Genomic DNA, 22576 nt, shown 5'->3' with positions numbered 1-22576 from the left:
ATGCTACATGATGGAAACAGACTCATTTTATCAAGTGTGAAAAAGGCACTAGGCTTAAAAGCTTGGTTGGTAGGTAAGCTTGTACAAGAGGCAGGAAAACAAGAACCTTGGTTCTCACATAGATCACTGACCAAGTCTACACAACAGTGAAATATTTACCCAAGCAACAAGAACAGAGAGAGAAGCATGATTAATTTGGAAGTGTGAAGTACTCTACATCAGAATGCCGGGTGAAGTCTCACTACAGCTGCAAGTAATGTGCTCCTGTATCACTGCCAGGTTACCATCGTCTCCATTGTAACCCATCTACGCTGTGGGAGACAAGGCTGTGCAGTGAATCTGCACAAAAGAGCAAACGTTTAAAATAAATTTCAATGGGTAATCTTAGCAACTCCCACAGAACAAAGGGAAACATGAGAACAGAGTTCCAACAGCAGAAGAATGGCTTTGACAGCAAGTTTTAAGGATGAACGACTGAAATATATGTATGTGACTGTATCTTAATATGCCTGGGAAGTATACCCAGCTTGAAATTTTATGGGAAAAGGGACACTACACAGTAGTAAGTAGATCTCCAAACTTCAGTGGAAAGTACCAACTACAAAGTAAGGAGGTAATGAGACATGAAATTCCAAAAGGTAACGAGTTACAAAATTCCAAAGGTGTTCCAAAGGAAAGCCTGGGAATGCACGCAAGCCAGACCTCTCCTTAGCTGCATATCACAGGTTACACTTACAGAAGTTCCATTTAGTCATGGTCCTGAAAGGCCTTCACAATCACAGATAGGGTGTTTTACAAAGATTGTAGTAATTCTGCAGAAGAACAGACAACCAGTTGAACCAGTCCGAAAACTGTTAAGCATGGTAGGACCAAGACTGTTGGGTCTAATATCTTTTTCCATTTACCATTTGCTGTCCTTTGGACTATTTTCACATCTACATGCAACAACAGACCTATGCATCTTAAAAGCTGACTTATGCAAAAAAGATTGAAAGAAATGGTCTTACCTATGTGAAAGAAAAGAAAACCGAGGAGGAAAGTAGTAGTTTTTAAGCATGACATAAAAGAAATCCCTATTCCATGTTCTTGGTACATTGGAGAAGTAATTAACTTGAACTGCAGCAAAAGAGTTCAGATAAGACACAAAAGGAAGGGAGAGGCAGCCTTCCAGCAGTAAGGATAACACTGGAAAGGATTTGTCTGGGCAGATGTAGAGTCTGTTACTTGGAGACCTTTCAGAACACATTGGACAAACATCCCTTAGGACCAACATGAGCACAGGTGATTGTCTTGCAGCAGGAAAACAGTAAAGGTGGAGAAGACCTGCAATATTATGTAAATTGTAATTCGTTAATATGTAACATGGTAAATCAGATTACACAAAATTGTATCTGTCACTCTGGAGAAGAAATACATAAAGATGAATTGATTTCCCACCAGTAAAGACTGAACAAGAGGATGGCAGGGGAGACACACACACCTCTTGAAACAACATTAAGCTCAAAGGAGGAGGAGAACAAAAAAAAGTTCATGCAACAAGAGTTCATGCAAAGCCAAAGGCAAAGAGAGTCCAAGATTAAAATTAGGGGGGGAAAAAAAGTGCAAAGCCAGAGAAAGTAAAACTGACCAACACAAAGACAAAAGGAACTTTAAAAAGGACAAAATACAAGGGGATAAACCAGACTAGAAGAGAGGACGAATCAAAGAAGTGTAAAAGCAGAGCAAAGCCATCAAGTAGAAAGAAAAGGTAATATAGTGGTTAAAGTACTAACCTAAGATTTAAAAGACCTGGTTTTAATTCTCTGTTCAGGTTTCCCAACTTTCTGAACAAGCTACTTAATGTCTCATAGCCTCAGTTCTTACTCATATAACTACTCTTGTGCACAGCAGCCTGCTGTGGTAGGACAAAAGCCTTCAGATGTGCATATACGTCTACCAAAAATAATGTAGGAATTTAAATCTAGTTTATGCAAGACCTATTCTTAACTTTTTTCATCAAAAGCTACAGGTGTTTCGCATTCAAGCTGAAAGAGGCCACTGAAGAGACAAGCTAAAACACTAGAATGAGACAAATAATTAATACATTAATTATTCAAAACATACATAAGTTAGACAAATCATGTGCATTTCTGTTCTGTACATCACATAAGCATCTTATGCACAATTAACTATATAAAAGATGTTTAAGATGTACGTAAAATGTAAATTTTAATAACCATGTAAACATAGCATGAAAAAGTCATATTGGAAATAGCTTCTCTCATACTGATATTTTAGTATGAAATAGTGACACATTTTTACAAAGAAGTTGTTCTAAGAAGGAATGTACATACTATACCTGCAAGATAAATCAGCTAAAGAAAATACAAAGAACTAAAATACAGCAAGGGGAAGAGTACCACTGCATTCTGCTTACTTTGGGGATAGCAGGCAGAGGGCATGGTTAAACAAAGTTTAAGCTAAATAGAGCCCAACTGCAGCATCACTAGAATAAAATTAGATCTGGCTCCTATAGCATAAATGCAGTATTAAACCAAAGAATTATCTGAATCGAAAAGACTTAACAGCGGGTAATGAATTCTTGAATAAAACAGGTAAGTTCTTTCAGCAATATAACCCAGTGGATGAAAATACATGGCAAGCTTATTTTAAGAAATTAATTCCGTGGCTCTGTTACAATCTTGGCTCAACTATACAAGTCCAACCACATGTATTGCAACACTACATCCCCCTTTCCGACTGGTGTCAGCTGTCCAGTTTCAGGAGTTGCCACCCCCCATGCTAGCCTGTTATTGCTTCATTCTTTCCTACTGACGTTAGGAGGAGGGCTGAGGAATGCTTTTGACTAGTTGTTGTTGATTCTTGGGCTAAATATCGCCTCTTTCCTCAAACTTTTCTCACCAGGGAATGATTGCTGCTGTTTGGGTATGGATCTTTCCTCCAGGCCTCTACAGTTGATTCTCATTAAGGAAAACTTAAAAATTTTCTCAGCAGCTCTGGAGTTGTCAGTGCAACACACAACAAACATTAGGTGAGCAAGGATTTAACCGAATCTCTGCCTACATCGACATTCTCACACGCACTGTAATTGTGGTCACTGAAGTTGCCCAGTACTGTGATGTGATACGACATGACTGAAACAGCAACCAAATCTAGTTGGGCACCTAATGCCCACATTTAAATATTTCCCTTTTACTAACTGGATTTGAAAAGATGATTTTTCCCCACCTCTTTTGCCCCATCTGCATAAGATCTTCCTGCTCCATGAGAGAGGAACGAAACCCACAAGAGAACCTTTTCCTGGGTCAGGCTACAGAGAACTCCCTTAGTTTCCTCATGGTAGCTGGGATCTGCTGCACCTTCAGCTTTCTCCAGAGCAGTCGGTAATACAGAATATCCCTTCTCATCAGTGTGGGACCCCAACTTCTAAATTAAATATGTAAAAATCATCAGCTGTTTAAAGATTTAGCAGGACTAGGATCAAGTACTTCCTTCAACTGAAATCACTGAGATTTTAAACACAGGAAATTTTTAAAAATCTACAGAGAAATAACAGCAAGAGTTATGCATACAAACATTGAACAAGGCAACAGAAATAAAATACACTGTAAAAATTTATTTTAGGAGAATTTTAAGAGCAGTTTGCACATTGGCACTGGGTGTGGCATTTTGGGGAGCAACTACAAAGAAGCTCTTGAACCCACCTCAGATGAAGGATTACCTGGAAAAGTATGTTTGGTCCACAACAGTGAGATGATGGGCCCTCAGCTGCTCTGTCTGAGCAGTCAGAGATGACCTACAGGACATGTTTACTTTTACAGATGCAGACTTTCTTCATCTGGGGAAGGTTTCTGGGCTAGCCCAAGGACTGAATTAATCTGAAGTATTGGTTTAACCACTTGTGCAAGTACCTCTCACCCGGGAATAAATGTGCTTTTTTACCTCTTGCAATTTGGGAAAATGTTCAAGCTAACCAAAAAAAAAAGCCACTCATCACTGAAAAAAAAAAAAGCCTCCACATGGGGCTTAGAGGACAACTAGTAAAAACTTTCCTCTGCAGACAAGGCCACAGCTATTTCCTCAGCTAAGAGCTCGGAATTTGGCCCTTGAACTTAACCACTGCCCATGTTTGTTTAGGCACAAGCAGTCTCTCATGGCCTCAGTTTGCTCCCACTGATGATGACAAACCCCAACTTCACTAAAGAGGAAGTGGGGCTGGATTTATGGACAACATAAAAGGCCACCAAGAAATTCAGAGGTCTCATTAGATCGCCTGAGAGAGTCCCGAGTCACAAACCAGTCCTGTGTACCAAGGGCTGTAATGCATTCTGCCTTGCCAGTTGGCCTGAAATATAAACAGGCAGGACATTTTTGTAAAGGAAGTTAAAAACATTTTTCTTCGGATTTCTGTTGAATCTTGTACTATTTTCCTCTTAAAACAGAAAAGGATTCTCAGACTAGACTGTGCCGTTCGACTCTGAATGAACAAACGAGCATCCTTACAGCAGTTAAATGTTGTTGCATGTGCAAGTCATATACATCATCTTTGAGAGATTATCCACATTTTTCTTCTTCTAATATCACAGAATAGCAGCAAGCAAAACCTTTTTGTTGGCAGCTTCTATATTACTGTTGTTGTGAATTGCAGGCCATCACCATATTATTAACTGCAACAAGTATAATTTAATCACACCTTGTGTAAGCAAGCAGCAAAACACCTCTTCTTCACAGGATCACTAGAAATTAAATGCCCACCCAAGGAAAGCAAAAAGTCTAGAAGAGTAAGATACATTTTGTACTTCTCTTCAAAACGTGAGCAGGCTTTTAAAATAGAAGCTTTCTAAGCACCAGGGAGAACATTACTACAGCTTCAGTTTACATTTATAACCTATGCTATTTAAGGAATACCTGCAAAACATGGTTATTCTAATTTATACCTTTTTTCTACCCAGTACAAGTTACTTTTTGCTGTACCAAAGGGAAGAACACTTGAAATATGTTATAGTAATTATTGAAAAATTCATGTATTTTTGCTTTTATTATGGAAATGCACACAGAGGCTTACAGGGGCTACTTCAAAATGCAAAAAGTCAGTTAAAATACTTACTTCAAACAAATCCTAAAACATCTCTCACTGAGCTCTGAAGGAATTTTCATAACCATTTAAAAAGATTACCACAGTAGCTTTGTTTTAGATAAACACCGCACTGCAAACTAAATATAAAAATATATTCTATTTAATGTTTGTATATAATACACTACAAACAATTATGAAAGTGTTATTACAAAGGTAAACAAAAGTCTGCATTAATATTTCAAGTAACTATACAATTTCTTTATTTAACATTCAAATTGTGTCACACTGATCAGGAAATGGACACAGTAGAACAGGTTTTCCCCCATCCTCACATTTATTTAAATATCAAGTTGGCTTTTTTCCTTCAAGAGAGGAATTGTTAGTATTGGTTCCAGTCAGAAAGTGGACTATCAAAACCACTGCCTTGCTGAAGAGACTGGGGATCCCACACTATTCTTTTCCAAGCATTAGTTGCAGCGTTTTCTTACATTTGAATCTGGCAATACATTGAGTTCTGTGACAGCAGAATTTGATTTGTTGGAGTTGAGGAATGAAGTATGCTCTGGGTTTATTACCAGGTGGCCTCTACTGTAAGCTTCGGTGCTGCTTTTTGTGATGGGATTCTTGCCATTGTCATTTGAAATGTCTCTCCAAGAAGCAAAAACATTTTCATCTGCAGGGGAAAACGACCTGATGTGAGGGAGCTCTTCACAGCATGCAGTCTGTGCTTGTACATGAGTACTGGCTTTTTGTTCAGGACACAAGAGAGGCATATCACTACGATCCAGATGCACGCTTCCATTCACAGAACTCCATTCACTGAAGCTTCCTTCATCTCTTTCTGGAGTTTCTTGAAAATCAAATTCCTCAGTTCTTTTAGATCTAGTTTTCCATTTTACACAGGACTGGATACATTTATCCTCTTCCAAGGCTCTTCTTTCATTCTCGCTGTTAAGCATACGATGGGTTGGCCCAGAGATGGTATGGCCATTTGTAAAGCTGGGTGCCTGCAGATGTTCTAATGTTACTTGAAAAGCAGATGGAGGAGCATCCTGATGTGCTGTGTTACTAGCAGCACATAAGAGTCCTTTGTCTACATTTGTGATGGGGCCATATTTTTCTCTTCTTCCATCTTCATTTGGATAAAACTCTGACAGAGCATCTCTTGAAGCACCATCCAGGTTTTTAGCATTATTCCCATTCTGAATATTTGAAGTCACTGTTTCGTGAAGCATATGTTGAGTTTCAGTCTGCATTGCATCAAACTGCTGTCTCAAGTCATGTGGTACACGCTTCTGGACAACTTTATCATTGGTTTCTTTGGTAATGCTTTTGCCACATGATTTGCTTTCCATATGGTTTGACCTATTCTGAAGCATGCGATCTCTTTTTGAGTACTCAGCTCCAGGTGGTAGATCAGAATTTAATAGCAGAGCTAGGATGGAAGGGAAGGAAATAGATTAAATGAAGGAAATGTTAATGCTGGAAGAAAAACTAGGTTGTTCGCTGTGTTTTGTTGTTTGGTTGGGTTTCTTCTAAAAAAGAATTGTAAGCATTGTTAAAATAAGCAACTTATATTTGCATTTCTATTAGCAAGCTTATAAATAAATAGAGCTTCAATTTCAATCTGCATTTTCATTATTACATGCATTAAATCAATATGAAGAGAACAACTATAGAATCCAACATACCTGAGCGGGTAGATTTGTTCTGGGGAATGCGTCGAAGAGGCGTTTCAAGTCCTTTAGCCATTGTAGCAAGCTTACTGGCAGCATTCATTATTTTCTTTTCAGCTCTGCCAAGAATTGCAGAACATGAAAAAAAAATTAAAGTTTAAGGGTAATTCCTCTTCAACTCTGCATTTTACTTCAAGGTAATGCTAGTGAGAGTCAAAGAACACCAAAAAGACAGTATATGCCAGACTGCTCAGCAGTGACCCCATGCCAATCTGAGCAGACCAGCAAGACTTCAGGTCAGACACTGCTCCAAGGTGGACAAACACCAGACTAATGTCTACACACCACTTTCAAAACCAACAGTAATTTCCAAACATACTTGAACTTACCCTTCATGTTTCCCATTATCAGTAAGAAGTTGTTGAAGGCATGTCAAATAGTATTTGCGCATTTTCCGAGCCGTTTCTTGGCGCTCTCTTAAAACCTCCGCTTTAATCATTTCAGCAGCTCGCTCCTTACTTTCACGGATATAACAAAGCATATCACCTACAAACACACTTCATTAGTACCAGTTTTCCCACAGAGGGGGCGAAAAATGCCAACACCACAAACTGGGATTGTCTAGCAGACCTGGAGCAAGTCAGCAAGAGCCTGGATTTACCTGCCAACATTCCACCCACAGCCTTGTGCCAAGTGTTCCCTACTGGATAAATGCCACCGAAGACCAGAGCACGTTGACACAAAGCATCAGACAGGAATTCACTGTCCAATTCTGCATCCTCAGAAGCAACAGAAAGTACTAGGCACAGGGATTTGGGATAAGTGTTGGCTGGTAAAATGAGGGTCTAGGAATTCTTCAATGGCAATGCAGCTGGCATTTGGGGACCTGCTGCACTCAAGTAAGACCTGATGCTACACTTAACCCTCTCTCCTCAGCCAGAAGGTTGCTGATTAAACCAGAAGGCAGGATACAGCACAAAAGAAAAGCAGATTCTCCCTCACGACAAGTTGCAGGGTAGGTGGATTGTTTGCTGGAGAAACTAGATCAGTTCTCAAAATACACTTTACCACTTTAAAATAATACAGTGCAACAAAGCAAGGATGGCATAAGGAGGCTTCACCTACCACAAGTGATCTTGTCTAAGATTATGGTGACAATTCCATTTCTCACACTCACTCTAGTAAGAAGGAAAAATTTACTTCTCAGGCAATTTGGCTGTCAAATTCCTATGCAAGTTGGCTGAAGGAGGAGGAAGAGGCAAAGTAAATTATTTTGCTTTCTTAACTTTCTAGCTAAGACTTTAGTACTTACACTTAATCTTGTTCACAGTTTTAATGTACTGAGCACGCATTTCTTCCAGACCTTTCACAGAGTCACAGGATGTACAAAGTTTTGAGACGCCTCCCTTTGACAGTGACCTGAAATGCACATAAGTCACACTGCACATGAAAAGCAGCTTGTATCTTACAATAAAAAAATCTAAACAAGCTAATTTTTTTTTTTTAATACCTTGGTGGTGTTCCCAGGTCTTTTGGTTTCGTCTTCATCTCAGAGTTTTGTGCAATTAGAGCTTCTAGAACCTCCTCATTTTCTATAAAAAAAATAAAATAAAATTCAAGTTGAGTTCAACAGAAGTTGTTACATAAACTGTCATCTCTGGTATAACAGCTCAATTTCACAAAGCATCATCAGCAAATGTACAGCTGTTGCTGTAACAAGCACATAGGAATCAATCATAATACACTTCAGTGAAGCCTGAATATAAAAGTCATCTCAAACAGTAATTAAATAAGCTTAAAGCCTTCATATGCCATTACTAACACTATGCTGGAGGCAAAACTTCAGAGATACCGGGTGTACGTGTAGAAGAAGGACAGGGGAAAAAAAATAAAATAAACAGGGTTGTTTTGACAAATATTGGAAAAGAATTAATTTGTGGGCTAGTAGTTGTGCCTTCTTTGGGGTAGAGAAATGAAAGATAAACTTGAGTGGTTTTTTTGTTTGTTGGTTTTTTGTTTTTTCTTAATAACCAAAAGCTACTATTACAGAGGAAGGCTGGACTTCCATGCTGAACTCTGCCCAGTGCTACTAAGCAGCATATAAATATTATAATGAGACATCACAAAGAATGAGAAGACAGTGGAGCTGGAAAAGCCCAAAGCATAGGACTTCAGGCTGATACTGAAGACTGTTGATTCTGGCATACAGGTAGTCCACCTGTGGGTCACCTCCTGAATTTAAAGAGCCTTAAAATCTATTAGCTGTGTAATCTAATCTAAGTAAATTACTATTTTTAAAAAAGGGTATGGGTATCTACCATAGCTTGAAGAATTCATGGATAAACTTGGATAGACCCATAAGAATCAACAGTTGAGTACTAGCTTTCCTATTTTAGGAACGAAAATCAACATGAATTGAACATCTCACTCAGTGCTGGAGATACCTCCACCACCCTCAGCTACAGGTGTTCTCACATGAACCACAGCTTAAGGAAAACAGAAACTGTCACCACATAACAGAGAGCATGTCTTATTGAAGACAAGTCTTCCTTCTAGAAGAATCAGGTCTTTCATTAGTAGAACATGAAGACCTGAGCCCTGGGAAAGAAATCACAAACAAGTTTGGCTTTCTTCCTTCTCTAAGATGATGTACAGAAAAGCAAAAAGCAAGCAGCCATACTACAATACAGAGAGTAGCAATTCATGGCCTTCAGAGATCCTCATTTGTGGCCTGAATCTTATTTTGAGCAGTTGAGAGTTGTATCCATGACGACCTTGGTGACAGAAGTAGCCTCTGTTTTCATTAACAGACCTCTTATTATCCTTCAATTTTTCCTCCAGTCCCCAAGGAAGTTGACACACTATGGTTGTCAACAAAAGGGAACAAAAATAATATTACACAGATCTGTGCAACTTACCCACCTGGCCTCGCTCACACACCTGCAAGCTGGCAAAAGCCTTCCCCTGACAAACATACAGCATTTTACTCCTCACTGAGCATAAAATTTATTAGAGCAGGCAACTGAAACTTTTCATTTAAAAAAAAAAACAAACAAGGAAAAACCCACCCCACACAACACAAACAACCCACAGCCTTTGGCAAGTAAAACTATTTAGTCACTTGGTACAACTTACTACCTCACATCTGCTGCCTCCAAGCTGACCATTTGCCAAACCTGCTTGAAGTGGCCACAGTGACCTTTCACTGAGGCATGCTCAAACAATTCTACAGAGTTACTGACAGAGTTTGAGACATGTCCTGAACCAGAACCTTCAGCAAGTCCAATTCCTAAGGAGACCCTAAAAAAAAAATGCCCCAAACACGACTGTGTACAGCTTCAATTGATTAAAACACTGCAGGGAGAATGATCCTCTTAATCACCAACATGTTTTCCTTCAGCGAAAAAATCCTTCTCTTGGTTCTGCTCCTTAAAACAAAGGCCTCTACTGACCTCAATACAGCTGAACAAGAGGGTAGAGTTCCTCAGATACCAGCTGAATGGGAACTGTGGTCCATATGGTGCATTATGCTCAAGTAGGACTGAAAAAGTTCTTGAGCACAGGAATGAAGCAAAGCAGACATTCTTCCTACAAATCCTCTCAGAAATAAACCCAGACAAAAGGAATTCTTGTTGCTATCAAACATGAATCAATATGGCTCTCTCTGGAGTGAAAAGTCTACATGCAAGGTCCATAGAGAGAGATCCAACCACATTAGTTACAGGTTTAGTAAAGAGGTTTGATACACCAAAGACTTTCCATCCTCATTAGCCCAGATTTTACAATAGCCAGAGACTTCTACCAAGTTAAATAAAGGATTGAGTCTATTATCCTGAAAGGATGACAGATGTACATGATGCAACAGCATCCACAAACGCAGGTATCAATATCAAGTCAGATAATATTGCAATTAACTAAACTGATGGTCAAGTCTCAGGGAGGTTTTACCACCAGACACTATCAGTCTGTCCACAGAAGCCAATATGGATATTGAGAATGCCAAAAATAAGCTGGACAGCAAAGAGAAGGCAATCATAACAAAACAACACTACCCCACAGCCAGCAGGGTGTGTATTAAACAAGAATACTGGATAACACCACTAATGAATCAGAAGCAGTCTGCTACAATGGAGGAATCTCAAGCAAGTTACTTTACACCACCTTTTTCCATCAGAAATAGCTTCAAAAAAGCCTTATTTCCATACTACAAGCAGAAGCCTTCCTTCAGTGACTCTATGAAACAGAGTAGGTAGAGACAGTAATCATACAGGAAAGAAAGATTTAAGAACTAGAGACCTTTTCTCAGTCATCAGTCCTATATTTTTCATTTCGAAGTGACACAAAGGAAAAAACATTTTGATTTAAAAAGCAACGAGACTAAATAAAGCCTACTTAAAACCTACTTTAATGTTTACCAAAAAACCCAACGAAAATAAACAGAACTAGAGCTTTAAGCTATTATTAACTGCAGGAAGGTACAAGAACACTGTGGTCAGTGGCTTACTACTACTGATGCCAAGAGGAACCAAGTGACATTTGGGGTAACTCTGGTCTTAATCATCCCCCCACAGTGGGAGTATAACGTGCACAGTAGCAGCACAGCCCCAAAGGAGATCGCTGAAGAACTCCCTAACGCGTATACATTTACAAGTATATGTCTCTATGTGCACACGCATGCATTATCTGTATAACCCTCATGGGCAACGGGACCCACATGTACACATACTCAAACAACATCGAACACATGTTCAGTTTTCTTCTGCTCTTTTCCCAATACACACAAAAAAGTACTAAAGCAATAAGTAATGTTTAAAGCCATGAGGGTGAAATGGGTTTGGGGGGGGGAGGTCAGTTTGTGTTTTTCTGGTTTGGGGGTTTGTTTTTTTTAAGTATGCACACAATATTCCATCCATTGAAACTAAACAATGCAACAGATGGTAGAGACTCATGCAGCCAGCAAGGCAGAGCCATTCAGAATGGTCTTTAGGTGACTAACAATCCTAACCTTGGATTTGCTCTAACTTAGCCTGCAAACATCTTCAGCTTGCTGTGAAGGAACATGAAGTTATCTCCAGATCTCTTTTCAAGTCCTGGCACACAGCCTCTCTTTTTTTAAAAAGCTCCTGGCAGTGTTCACAGCAAAAATCTTGCTGAGACACAAGGTTCCTTTCTGTACATTTCTGACCTGCAACAGTTGCTAAAAGTTATACATAAACCACGGGACCAAAAAAAGAATCAAGCCCAATGTTACTATTTCCAGTGCTCTACTTCATCTTTCTCTTGCTGAAAAGCATATAACACGTTAGTCTAATTAGAATAATCACAAGAGGCTGGAACCCTCTTACAGAAGGTACAGCAGCATCTATTAAGTCATTGAGCCCTCACATCAATGATGATTTGAGTATTGAGTAGTCAGTCAGTGATGTGAGACTTGTAGGTTGAATTTCTTTTTATTACTAAAAAAAACCAAAAACAACACACCCCCACCCCCCTCAAAAAAAAAAAAACCAGCACACAACAGCTAAGTAGGGTCTTTCGGAGTCAGCTGAAGGAGACTCTCCCAGCTGGGAAGCCTCACATGCGGCTGAGTCTAGTTAAGTTAAGAAATTCACAAAGACTGGGCTACTTCCAGGAGAACAAGGGCTGCTCTCTATAGTCAGGACAGGGAGCTGTAGAGACAGAAGAGCTGTACTGCTTGTATTGTTTTGTGTTTAATAGATGGTTTGTTATTTTGGTGTTGAAGGAATTCAAGCCACACTATAGGCATAAAGCCAAAGAGTCTCTTGGGTTTTCTTGCTTTATGTTTTTCGGTTGCATAAGAACTTAAACTAAACAGAAAGCCCCAGAGAGATTTCTGTGCCTCCCACGAAGTTTTTCCCCAGCTACACTGTCTCCAGCTTTGCCATGGTACATGTGACAGCTTTGGGAAGAGCTACAGTGTTGAAGTATATACTGCGGGCAGGAGGGCAGGAAGGAAAAAAGAGAATCACCACCCAGGGATTCACATTTTTTCAACTGCATTCTTGATCAGAAGAATCAGAAGAAAACCACCACACCAGGTGAAGTATAACTCTTGACACAACAATATTTACATGAATGCAGAACTCCTTGTCTTGTCTAATGTCAAGGGCAAGTAGTATAATTCAATCAAAGCTTTAATTTAGATTACCCATTTACAAGACAGTTTAGACCATAACCTGCTCATCATGATCAACACTGGCTTGCTTATGAGCTGTTAAACACCAAAGGTATTAGTGTACATGTCCACAATCCCCAAAGAGTATTTACATCCGCAGCTGATACGGCAGCTATTTCTTTACTCCTGAAGAATGGCTTTTAAAAGCAGAAAGATACTAGCATTTAATAAAATAAAAGCTCAAAGACTAGCATTAAATCAGTAAGCTGGAGACCATTACCATCTGTTGCACCATTTGTGATTTTAACCTAGTACAAGCTAATGCAACATTAAAGCATCTTACAGTCAGAAGAACTGCATCTTCCTCTCTCACCCAAGTATTCACTAATTAACTAATTTTGCATTAAAGTCATCAATAAGACATCTACTATTAAAGACTGCTACTAACAAGCTTAATTTGACGATATACAATTTGCCAGATTGAAAAAGAAACCCAATACCTTTGTCTGTTCCAGTTTCCTGCAAGGGTGGCTGTCTCCTTAACCTCCCTTGTGCTTCTGCCTGGTGTCCAACATTGTACACAGGGAATCTTGCCATGTCCCCAGTTTCTCCTTCACCACGTTGCAGGCAAGAAAATGCTTCTTTATTTACATTACTCACTAGCTCTTTGTATTTCTGTAATTGAAAAACACTTAATGAAAACCCAACACGTAGCAAAAAAAGTGTTCCACACTATCTTAAAGTAAGTATGCACAAAACATGTTATGCACAAAACCAAGCAACTCTGACCACCAAGTAGCTTTCATAACTGTAACCAAGTGCTTTAAACCTGCAATAGAACTGTAGATTGCAGCTCAAATCGTGAGGAAAAATGTGTATTCTAGCATATAGAAGTTTTACTTAGCATAATTCACTGCTACAGCAGTACCTGGATATCTTGAGTTTTAGTTTGGAAATGTCAGTAGCCCTTACCATTGCAGAACAATACAGTCTCTTCAAATAGTTGAAGCTAACTTGTTTTTTTAAAAGGCTCTTTTTCCAGCAGAAAAAGAGGTTGGAGCCATTTAGAGTTTCTGCACAAATATAGATAGTAGGGGATAGAAAAATCATCTAGAAAAATGTAACTCCTTTGTTTATTGTTGTTGTGGAGGCATAAGAGAAGACATTACGAAGAAATTACAATTCACTGGGTAAGGTGGTTCAAGCCAACGAACATTCTGAAGTTCAAAGGCATATTAAAAACACTTTACCAGGAGACATTCATATCTATTACAGAAGACGCAACAGGCATAGGAAAAAAAACTTTTGATTCTCTTTACCATCGTGAAAATAACTCATGACAAGAAAACTTTAAAGGACCACTTTCTGAACAGAAAAATATTACCACTAAAAAACTGGGTAATACTGTCACAAGAAATCACTTCATACTCATTTCCTCCCATCCCACCTTTTCTTGAAAAACAAGACAGTTTTTGTCCTATTCTTGGATAATTCCCCAGCTGCTAAATGCTAGGTGGCAGTGGTATTTCCAGGGGGATGCTCCCCATAATCAAAAACTTACTACAAGCATAAGCCTTGCAAAAAGAGTAATCTGTTAAAACAACAGAAACAGAAGCTTTTGGACAGGATTCTACTTAGCCCTGAATTCCTCTAGAAGAGGATAAGATGTCTTTCCTCATTTGGGCAGGCACATTGAAAAGGATTTCCTAGAGCTACAATAGTTAAGCAAGACTATTATTCCCAAAATAGACCAGTTTGTCAGTTATTTGGTTCTACTACAGATAATTTGCAAAAAGAATTTACTGTTTTCATCTTTATTTGTATCAAGGGAAGGGGGGGGCAGGGGGAAGTAGCATGATCTGTGATCACTATTACAAACTGCTAAATTTCTCGAAAAAAGCTGCTATGCAAAAATCTGAAGATAGGACTTAATGACAGAAACCATCTAAGATGTCACAATGAGCCTACACAGGCTCCCAAACTTAAGATGGTGAATTCATCTCCTTAATTTATGAACCTTGGCATTAAAGACTGACACTACTAACCTGGCTTGTTCTTTAAACACTAACAGTGTCAAAGCTACACCCATCCTTTCCCTTTTCACTTGCTAATGTAGATTTAGTCCTCTTTTACAGTTTTAAAGGACTGTTATTATCAGTGAAATCAAATGTTGGATTCTCAGATTCTCAGGATTATGTGGGTATTTTTTTATTGGGAGAAAACAGGTATGAGTGACTTCTCAAATCCCTTTTCTAGTTGGTAGTTATAATTTACAGAAATATTACCTCTTTCCATTCTTGCTCTTTCTTTTCCAGAATTGTGTAAACTGTGGTTCTGTAGGCCTTTTGTAAGCATGCCTTCAGTTTGTCTTTGCATTGATGGCTTAATTGAACATAAGCATCAAAACACTTATCCTTCCATGAATGCTTACTATGTATGCACTTGACTAATTCTTCGTGGATTTCACTCAACAAGTACTCAAGCTCAGCCAGAGTCTTCTCCTCATACTGATTAATTTTGTCCTGCAGTCTCTTTGTTTCCTGAGCCTCCCATTCTCGCTGCTTTTGGTCTAGTAAAATCTTTATTTCTGCCTCTTTCTGAATGGAGAGAGCATTCTTCTGCTTTGCAAGATCCTCTTTTGATGTTGCAAGTACCTCTTTGATTCTGTTCCTATGACCATCTAAGAATGACTGGTAGTCTCTCTCATTTTGCTCTTGTATCTGCAGGATTTCTTCTTGCTTTTCTTTGTTCCACTGAGCACGGGCTTTTGCTAGTTCTGCTTTGATAGCTGCAGGGATCTCTCCTTTCTTTAACTCCAATTCCTTCTTGAGAGAAATTACCTTTTCTTCAAGTTCTTTCATTCTTGGTCCAGATTTCTCTGTATTCTCATATTCTTTCTTCCATTTCTCTTCAGCAGCTGAGAGAACTAGGGCTAACTAGTGAATAGATAACAGTCATAAATATATACATACATTTATATATACATAAAATATAACCCTGTGTCATTATCTACTGGAGATTATGTTCAAATTATTTAATAAAAATATAATCCTTTATAAACAAGAAAATGCATCAGAACCAGAGTACACTAGAAATAATTTTCCTTAATGATTTCCCGCCTATGTCCACATTCATTCCTCAGTAATATATGGGATTTGGAAGACTGACCTCTTTATCAGTACACATGAACAAGTATTTTGGGCTACCTGCTTTGCTGCAGTCTCTCTGTGTTCTTTTTCCCATTTTTCTTGTTCTAGCTTTAGATTTACTTTGTACTCTTTGAGGTCTGTTAATTCTTGCAGCCACCTGGCACGAGCTTGGGTTAAAGCTGCATCTACCTACAAGCAGATAAAGAAACCCTACTTCAGTCACCACCACTGAATACATTTTTATTATTACTGTCACGTAGCAATGAAAGAACAGACTTCAGTTTGCATTACCTATGGTTTACAGAAATTAAAATAATCAGACCAGCAGCATCTGATTAATTTCTTGATGCAAAAATGCTACCAAACATTAAATTTATTTCTTAACAAAATGGTATAAACTCTAAGTCAGTGTTGCTCAGTTCTGTTCAAAACTCATGCAAAATTTGTCCAACTGTGTGAAAAACTAACAGCTAAAAAAAAACCCCAAGCTATGTGCTACAGCTTCTTCACAACTTTTTAAAATATGTGTTTAATATAGCAAATATCAACTACCGAGTTTAAGAAAAAATAAGGGGAAGAGAATACTTTTTTTTAGGCGACTTAGTTGCACGTGGCAGTTTTACAGGCTCCAGGGCAGACAGAACAATTATTTGTTACCTGGCTGGCAAGGTTTTTACGGTATTTATTTTCCAGTTCTATTTCAAATTCTTTTAAACCCTCTTCAGAGGCTGTATTTTCTTTCAGAGCCTTCTGCATCTGCAGCCTCTGGTCTTCAACAACCCCTTTTAACTCTTTAGTTGAAGCTTCGTCCACAACAGTTACTCGGTCAGTTTGGCAGCTGCAGCTATTACATTCAACTACAGTTCTCATTTCTTCCAGCCTTCTTTGCCATTCTCTTTCTATTGTTGCAAAGGCTTGTTCTTTATTCTAAGGAAAAAATATTTTTTTAAAAAAATCTCCCTGGTACCCAAATAACTAGAATTTCACTGTCATTTAACAAACAAAACCCTATTTACGCCAATAATCTTCCCTAACAAAGAGCAAAACCATGCTCAGAGAGGACAGAGTTTGGTAACTCCTCACAGCTTTCTGATAGGATACACAGAGGACCAAAGGACTTTTCTATAACCAAAGCAATAGAAAGCGTAACCACTGACCCAGGGATCAGGGTGGAAAACTCAAGCATATTACCAGCTGTGACATTCAGGACATGCTGCATGTTACTTTACAAGTCTAGGGTTTTTTTCCCAAAATCTTAGGCATGTGTAATACCTATTGACTTCAGAGGATCCTGTGATGACAGATCCTTAAAGTCACTTCAAATAGCAGAATAACAGTACATAAGTCTACACAGAATTTCTCCTGAAAACAAACCAACTAAAAAAAGAAAATTTGAAATCCCCTGGTATAAGTTCCACACCTCTTTTTCTTCCTTCTCCCAGTGAATTTTGGCTAATGCAACTTCCTCTTCAAGCTGATGTTCTTTTTCTTCTAGCCACTGCCTCCTTGCTGCTATTATAGAATTGCTGTGTTTCTCTTCAAGCTCAGTCCTCAGAAGATTAAGAGAGTCTTCTTTTTCTTCTAGCAGCTGTTTCTTGAGCTAGGAAAAAAAAAATATAAATTATTCTCCAAGGCATAGCAAACTGCTCTGGTACAAAGTGATGAGAATGCATAAGAGCCATGATTAACTCTAGAGTCTGTGCACTGATCTTACTGGTGACACCTGGACAAAAGAAAACACCATTTTGAGAGCTGAATAAGGCATAATATCAGATGTTATTATAGGCTATTGCTCTAAAATAAGTTTTCTTATCAAGCATCTTTATTCCCAGCATACTTTGACCTGCCCTTCTTACCATACTTGCTCAACAAGACAGTTGACCTACTTCAGTCATTTCATAGAATCACAAAATGGTTTGGGTTGGAAGGGACCTTAAAGATCATCTAGTTCCAACCCCCCTGCCATAGGCAGGGACACCTTCCACTAGACCAGGTTGCTCAAAGCCCCGTCCCGTCCAACCTGGCCTTCAACACCCCCAGGGAGGGGGCAGCCACAGCTTCTCTGGGCAACCTGTGCCAGTGTCTCACCACTCCACTTTAAAGAATTTCTTCCTAAGATCTAACCTAAATCTTTCAGTTTAAAACCGTTACCCCTCATCCTTATCACTACACTCCACGATAAAGAGTCCCTCCGCATTTTCCTATAGGCTGCCTTTAAGTACTGGAAGGTGCCAGAAGGTCTCCCTGGAGCCTTCTCTTCTCCAGGCTGAACAACCCCAACTCTCTCAGCCTGTCCTCATAAGGGAGATGCTCCAGTCCCCTGATTATCTTCATGGCCTCCTCTGGACCCACTCAAGCAGGTCCATGTCCTTCTTATGTTGGGGGCCCCAGGGCTGGACACAGCACTGCAGGGGTGGGGGGCTCACGAGGGCAGAGTAGAGGGGGAGAATCACCTCTCTCGACCTGCTGGCCACTCTTCTCTTGATGCAGACCAGGATACTGGTGGCTTTCTGGGCTGTGAGTGCACAATGCTGGCTCACAGTCAGTTTTCCATCCACTAATACTCCCAAGTCCTTCTCCTCAGGGCTGCTCTCAATCCACTCATCACCCAGCCTGTATTTGTGCTTGGGATTGCTCTGACCCATGGGCAGGACCTTGCACTTGGCCTTGTTGAACTTCATGAGGATTGCACAGGCCCACCTCTCCAGTCTGTCCAGGTCCCTCTGGATGGCCCATCCCTTCCCTCCAGCGTGTCGACCCCACCACACAGCTTGGTGTCGTTGGCAAACTTGCTGAGGGTGCACTCGATCCCACTGTCCGTGTCGCCAAAAAAGACGTTAAACAGCACCAGTCCCAACACCGACCCCTGAGGACGCCGCTCGTCACTGCTCTCCACCCGGACATTGAGCCGTTGACCACAACTCTTTGAGCGCGACCATCCAGCCAATTCCTTCTCCACCGAGTGGTCCATCTGTCAAATCCATGTCTCTCCAGTTTAGAGACAAGGATGTTGTGTGGGACAGTGTCAAAAGCTTTGCACAAGTCCAGGTAGATGATGTCAGTTGCTCTTCCCTTACCCACCAATGCTGTAACCCCATCATAGACCACCAGATTTTTCAGGCACGATTTGCCCTTAGTGAAGCCATGTTGGCTGTCACCAATCACGTCCTTATTTTCCATGTGCCCTAGCACAGTTTTCAGGAGGATCCCCTCCATGATCTTCCTGGGCACAGAAGTGAGACTGACTGGTCTGTAGTCCCCTGGGTGCTCTTTCTTTCCCTTTTTAAAAGTGTGGGTTATGTTTCCCCTTTTCCAGTAAGCCAGAACTTCACAGAACTGCCACAACTTCTCAAATATGATGGATAGTGGCTTAGCCACTTCATCTGCCAGCTCCCTCAGGACCCGTGGATGCATCTCATCAGGTCCCATGGACTTGTGCACCTTCCAGTTCCTTAGATGGTCTCAAACCTGATCTTCTCCTACAGTGGGTGGTTCTTCATTCTCCTAGTCCCCACCTTTACCTTCTGTGTCTTGGGCAGTGTGACTAGAGCACTTGCTGGTGAAGACTGAAGCAAAAAAGTCATTGAGTACCTCAGCCTTCTCCATATCCCAGATGACCGAGTCTCCTGTTTCCTTTCAGAGCGGGCTCACATTTTCCCTAGTCTTCTTTTTATCACCAGCACACCTATAGAAGCTTTTTTTGTTGCCCTTGATGTCCCTGGCCAGATTTAATTCTGTCAGGGCTTTGGCCTTCCTAACCTGATCCCTGGCTGCTCAAAGAGTTTCTCTGTATTCTTCCCAGGCTACCTGTCCTTGCTTCCACCCTCTATAGGCTTCCTTTTTGTGTTTGAGTTTGTCCAGGAGCTCCTTGTTTCACACTGATATCTTTAAAAAAAGTAGTTTTTAATCACTATAGCATTCTGATTTAATTATTACTTAAAAATCCCACGGTATTTTGAGATCAGTTTTATACAGGGAGAAGAAAATTTGTATTGTCTTTCAGTTTTTTGGAAAGTGTCTCACAAATGTAAAGCGTCTGACTGAGCAGTCCTCAAGAGTCAAAGTTACAAAAGCTGACTACATGAAAATGAATAGCTATTGGAAAGGGTTACTTCTTCAATGTTTTAAACCCCAGAACACAACAGCAGGTTAATTTGACAACCAATAGGTCACATGTATTAACTTTGATATAGCTGCATCTCTTCCAAATATCTTCCCCAAACAATTACAAAATTAAATACACTTACACATATTGCATCTTAAAAGCAGTCTGAAATTATACAGTTTATAGGTATTTCCATTAGTACCTTCTCTTCCTTCATCTGCTGCTCTTGCTCAAATTTTTGCCTTAACGTAGCTTCCAAGGTGTCCTTCTCCCCACAGACTCCAATGTAACATTCCTTCACTGCAGTCATCTCTCTGTTCAGCTCCTCTATGTCAGCCCTTCACAGGACAAATTTTTTATTATCAATTAGTCTTTACACTACAGGACAGCAAGTCTATTTTAAAAAAAGCATAACTAGTACTGAGGGCCAGAGAGGAAGTGTGAAAGTTTCAGTAAGAGTGGAAGAAATGGTAAATCTTACTTTAACTGTGAGACTGTCTCTTCATAAGTTTGGATAAGCTGCTGTTTTTCTGCAGCATACCTCTCCATTAGGTCTTTCTCAAAATGTGCTTTTGTATCTTCATGATGTTGCTGGTAAGTTCTTTCACACCTACAGTTTCAAGAAAGGAAAAAGCTATCCAATTTTTTTCCCGCCTTTTAAACAGGGTTCAACTTTTCCTTAAGTAAGAAACCAGTCTTCTAATGATGACCTCCCCTTGTACCAGATAACTGGCACAAAATTATACATGCAAGCTAAAAGTTCACAAATGAGATTAAATGGAGTTAACAGACTTACCTGTCAATGGCTTCTTGTTTATCCTGATCAAAATCCTGAACCAGCTTTCTCATCTGACAACAGAGATCTTGATTTAAGCTATTCAGTTTTTCCTCATTTTCCTTCAGTTCTTCAATAGTCAAAGTATGATTCTGGACAAACAAGAGTCAAGAAATAGGTGAGCTGTAAAGAACCTTTTCTTATTACACGCTTTAGTACAGTGGTTTTTGTGTGGTGTCTTTTTGTAGGGATAAGCAATATCTCTGTCTCACCTCAACTTCTTGTAGCAAAGTTTCATTAGCCTTTCTGAGTCTCAGAACTTCTTCCTTAAGATTATCAGAAACTGAAGGACTAGTCGCTGACTTACTCAGATTTGTGATAGGCTAAAGATAAACAAAATTAAGATGATACCTTTCAAGATATACATGTTACAAGTTCACGCTTTAAAAACAAAGTTAAAGCTGTCAAAAATTTTACTTGGAAAAATTTAAAGAAACCAAAAGGAAATTATTGCAGTGCAAGATATAACAGTATCACTGTTATTCTAGATTAATTCCTCAAACTCATAGTATCATGAAGGTTTAGTAGCACACACTCGACATTGTGTTTTCAAGCTGAATGGCTACTATCATCCAACAGAGAGCATACCTCTCAAGCCTATTATATTCCTATGCCACATCCAGGTCACAATGTATAGACTACAAGAGCAGATGTTACAAGTCTGATCAATTTATAGAGGAAAGTTAATCACAGGGTGATGAGAGATGCAATTTCAAAGAGATTCCTTGTTGATCAAATTACATAGTGAAGGCCCTCTGGAGGCAATCTGTTTAATGTTCCATTTCTATAACCTAATGATACTATCAGCTTTCTCAGGAAATTACAAGGCCTTTTCAGCTAAAGGAAACCTACTTTCTCCAATGAAATGTAGTTCTGAAAAAAGCAGAGCAGCCATTATGTGCTATGAAGCAAGTAAGCCATCATATCAGAAGTCACCTAATAAGGCGTATGCTGCCCAAATCGTGCTTTTCAATTTGTTTCTTTTTCACCAGAGATACAAACCAAGATATCCTCCAAAGGACAATACTTTCCTTAAGCTCAAAGACAGACTTAGTTACTATGAACACTCAACTGTGAGTAAATTCTTTGGTCCATTTTCATAAGAAGTTTAAACATTGGTTTGCTTCATTAAAATCCAGGGCATCTTTACTTTTTTAAAAAGCGTAAAACACAAACCTCTGACTCTTTTGACGCTTTTTCTGCTTTCAACAACTGCTTGTATTCCTCTAATGTCTTCTGGCAATCTTTAAGATCATTTTGTAGTTGAGTAATCTTGTTTCTCTTCATTTTATTACTGCTCAATAAACGTTCCAGCTCAGCTTTTAATTCTACAATAACTTCATCTTTAGAGAGCTCTTTATCCATGTCTCTGTTCTGTATTGCACTATTAGGGAAGACATAATCAGTTCAGCATTTAAAACAAAAAGCATTTATCTGAAAGGTAGTAGTAGCAAAGAGAAGAGCAACTAATGCTACCAGAAATACAGGTGCCTACGAGGTAATAGTAAAGAGAACATTAATAGAGAAGCCATACGCTTTTTCAACAAGTTACAATTAATGTAGAGAAAACTGTTCATTCAGCTGTTTCCCCAAAAGAT

General features: G+C 39.4%; 1 protein-coding gene across 5 annotated transcripts in view; it reads right to left on the bottom strand.

Annotated features, from left to right (window-relative positions):
* Window positions 1-5003: 5003 nt before the first annotated feature.
* Window positions 5004-22576, bottom strand: part of CEP152 (centrosomal protein 152) — a 29542-nt gene continuing 11969 nt past the window's right edge. For 3 of the 5 annotated variants that reach the window (XM_074880415.1, XM_074880419.1, XM_074880418.1), the window contains 15 exons: window positions 22155-22362; window positions 21191-21301; window positions 20940-21070; window positions 20625-20753; window positions 20346-20481; window positions 17459-17638; window positions 16696-16965; window positions 16096-16227; window positions 15175-15825; window positions 13390-13564; window positions 8264-8345; window positions 8066-8193; window positions 7143-7299; window positions 6769-6872; window positions 5004-6512 (listed from right to left, as the gene is read on the bottom strand). In XM_074880415.1, coding sequence (XP_074736516.1) covers window positions 5545-6512; window positions 6769-6872; window positions 7143-7299; window positions 8066-8193; window positions 8264-8345; window positions 13390-13564; window positions 15175-15825; window positions 16096-16227; window positions 16696-16965; window positions 17459-17638; window positions 20346-20481; window positions 20625-20753; window positions 20940-21070; window positions 21191-21301; window positions 22155-22362 — 3562 coding nt within the window. In that variant the 3' untranslated portion in view covers window positions 5004-5544. The remainder of the gene's footprint in view (window positions 6513-6768; window positions 6873-7142; window positions 7300-8065; window positions 8194-8263; window positions 8346-13389; window positions 13565-15174; window positions 15826-16095; window positions 16228-16695; window positions 16966-17458; window positions 17639-20345; window positions 20482-20624; window positions 20754-20939; window positions 21071-21190; window positions 21302-22154; window positions 22363-22576) is intronic. The other 2 variants (XM_074880416.1, XM_074880417.1) reach the window with 2 other exon arrangements.

The sequence above is a fragment of the Strix uralensis genome, chromosome 11 (assembly GCF_047716275.1).
Source record: "Strix uralensis isolate ZFMK-TIS-50842 chromosome 11, bStrUra1, whole genome shotgun sequence".
In the NCBI taxonomy this organism is placed as follows: domain Eukaryota; kingdom Metazoa; phylum Chordata; class Aves; order Strigiformes; family Strigidae; genus Strix; species Strix uralensis.
Note: the sequence above shows the minus strand (reverse complement) of the source record. Positions and strands in the feature narration are given on the sequence as shown.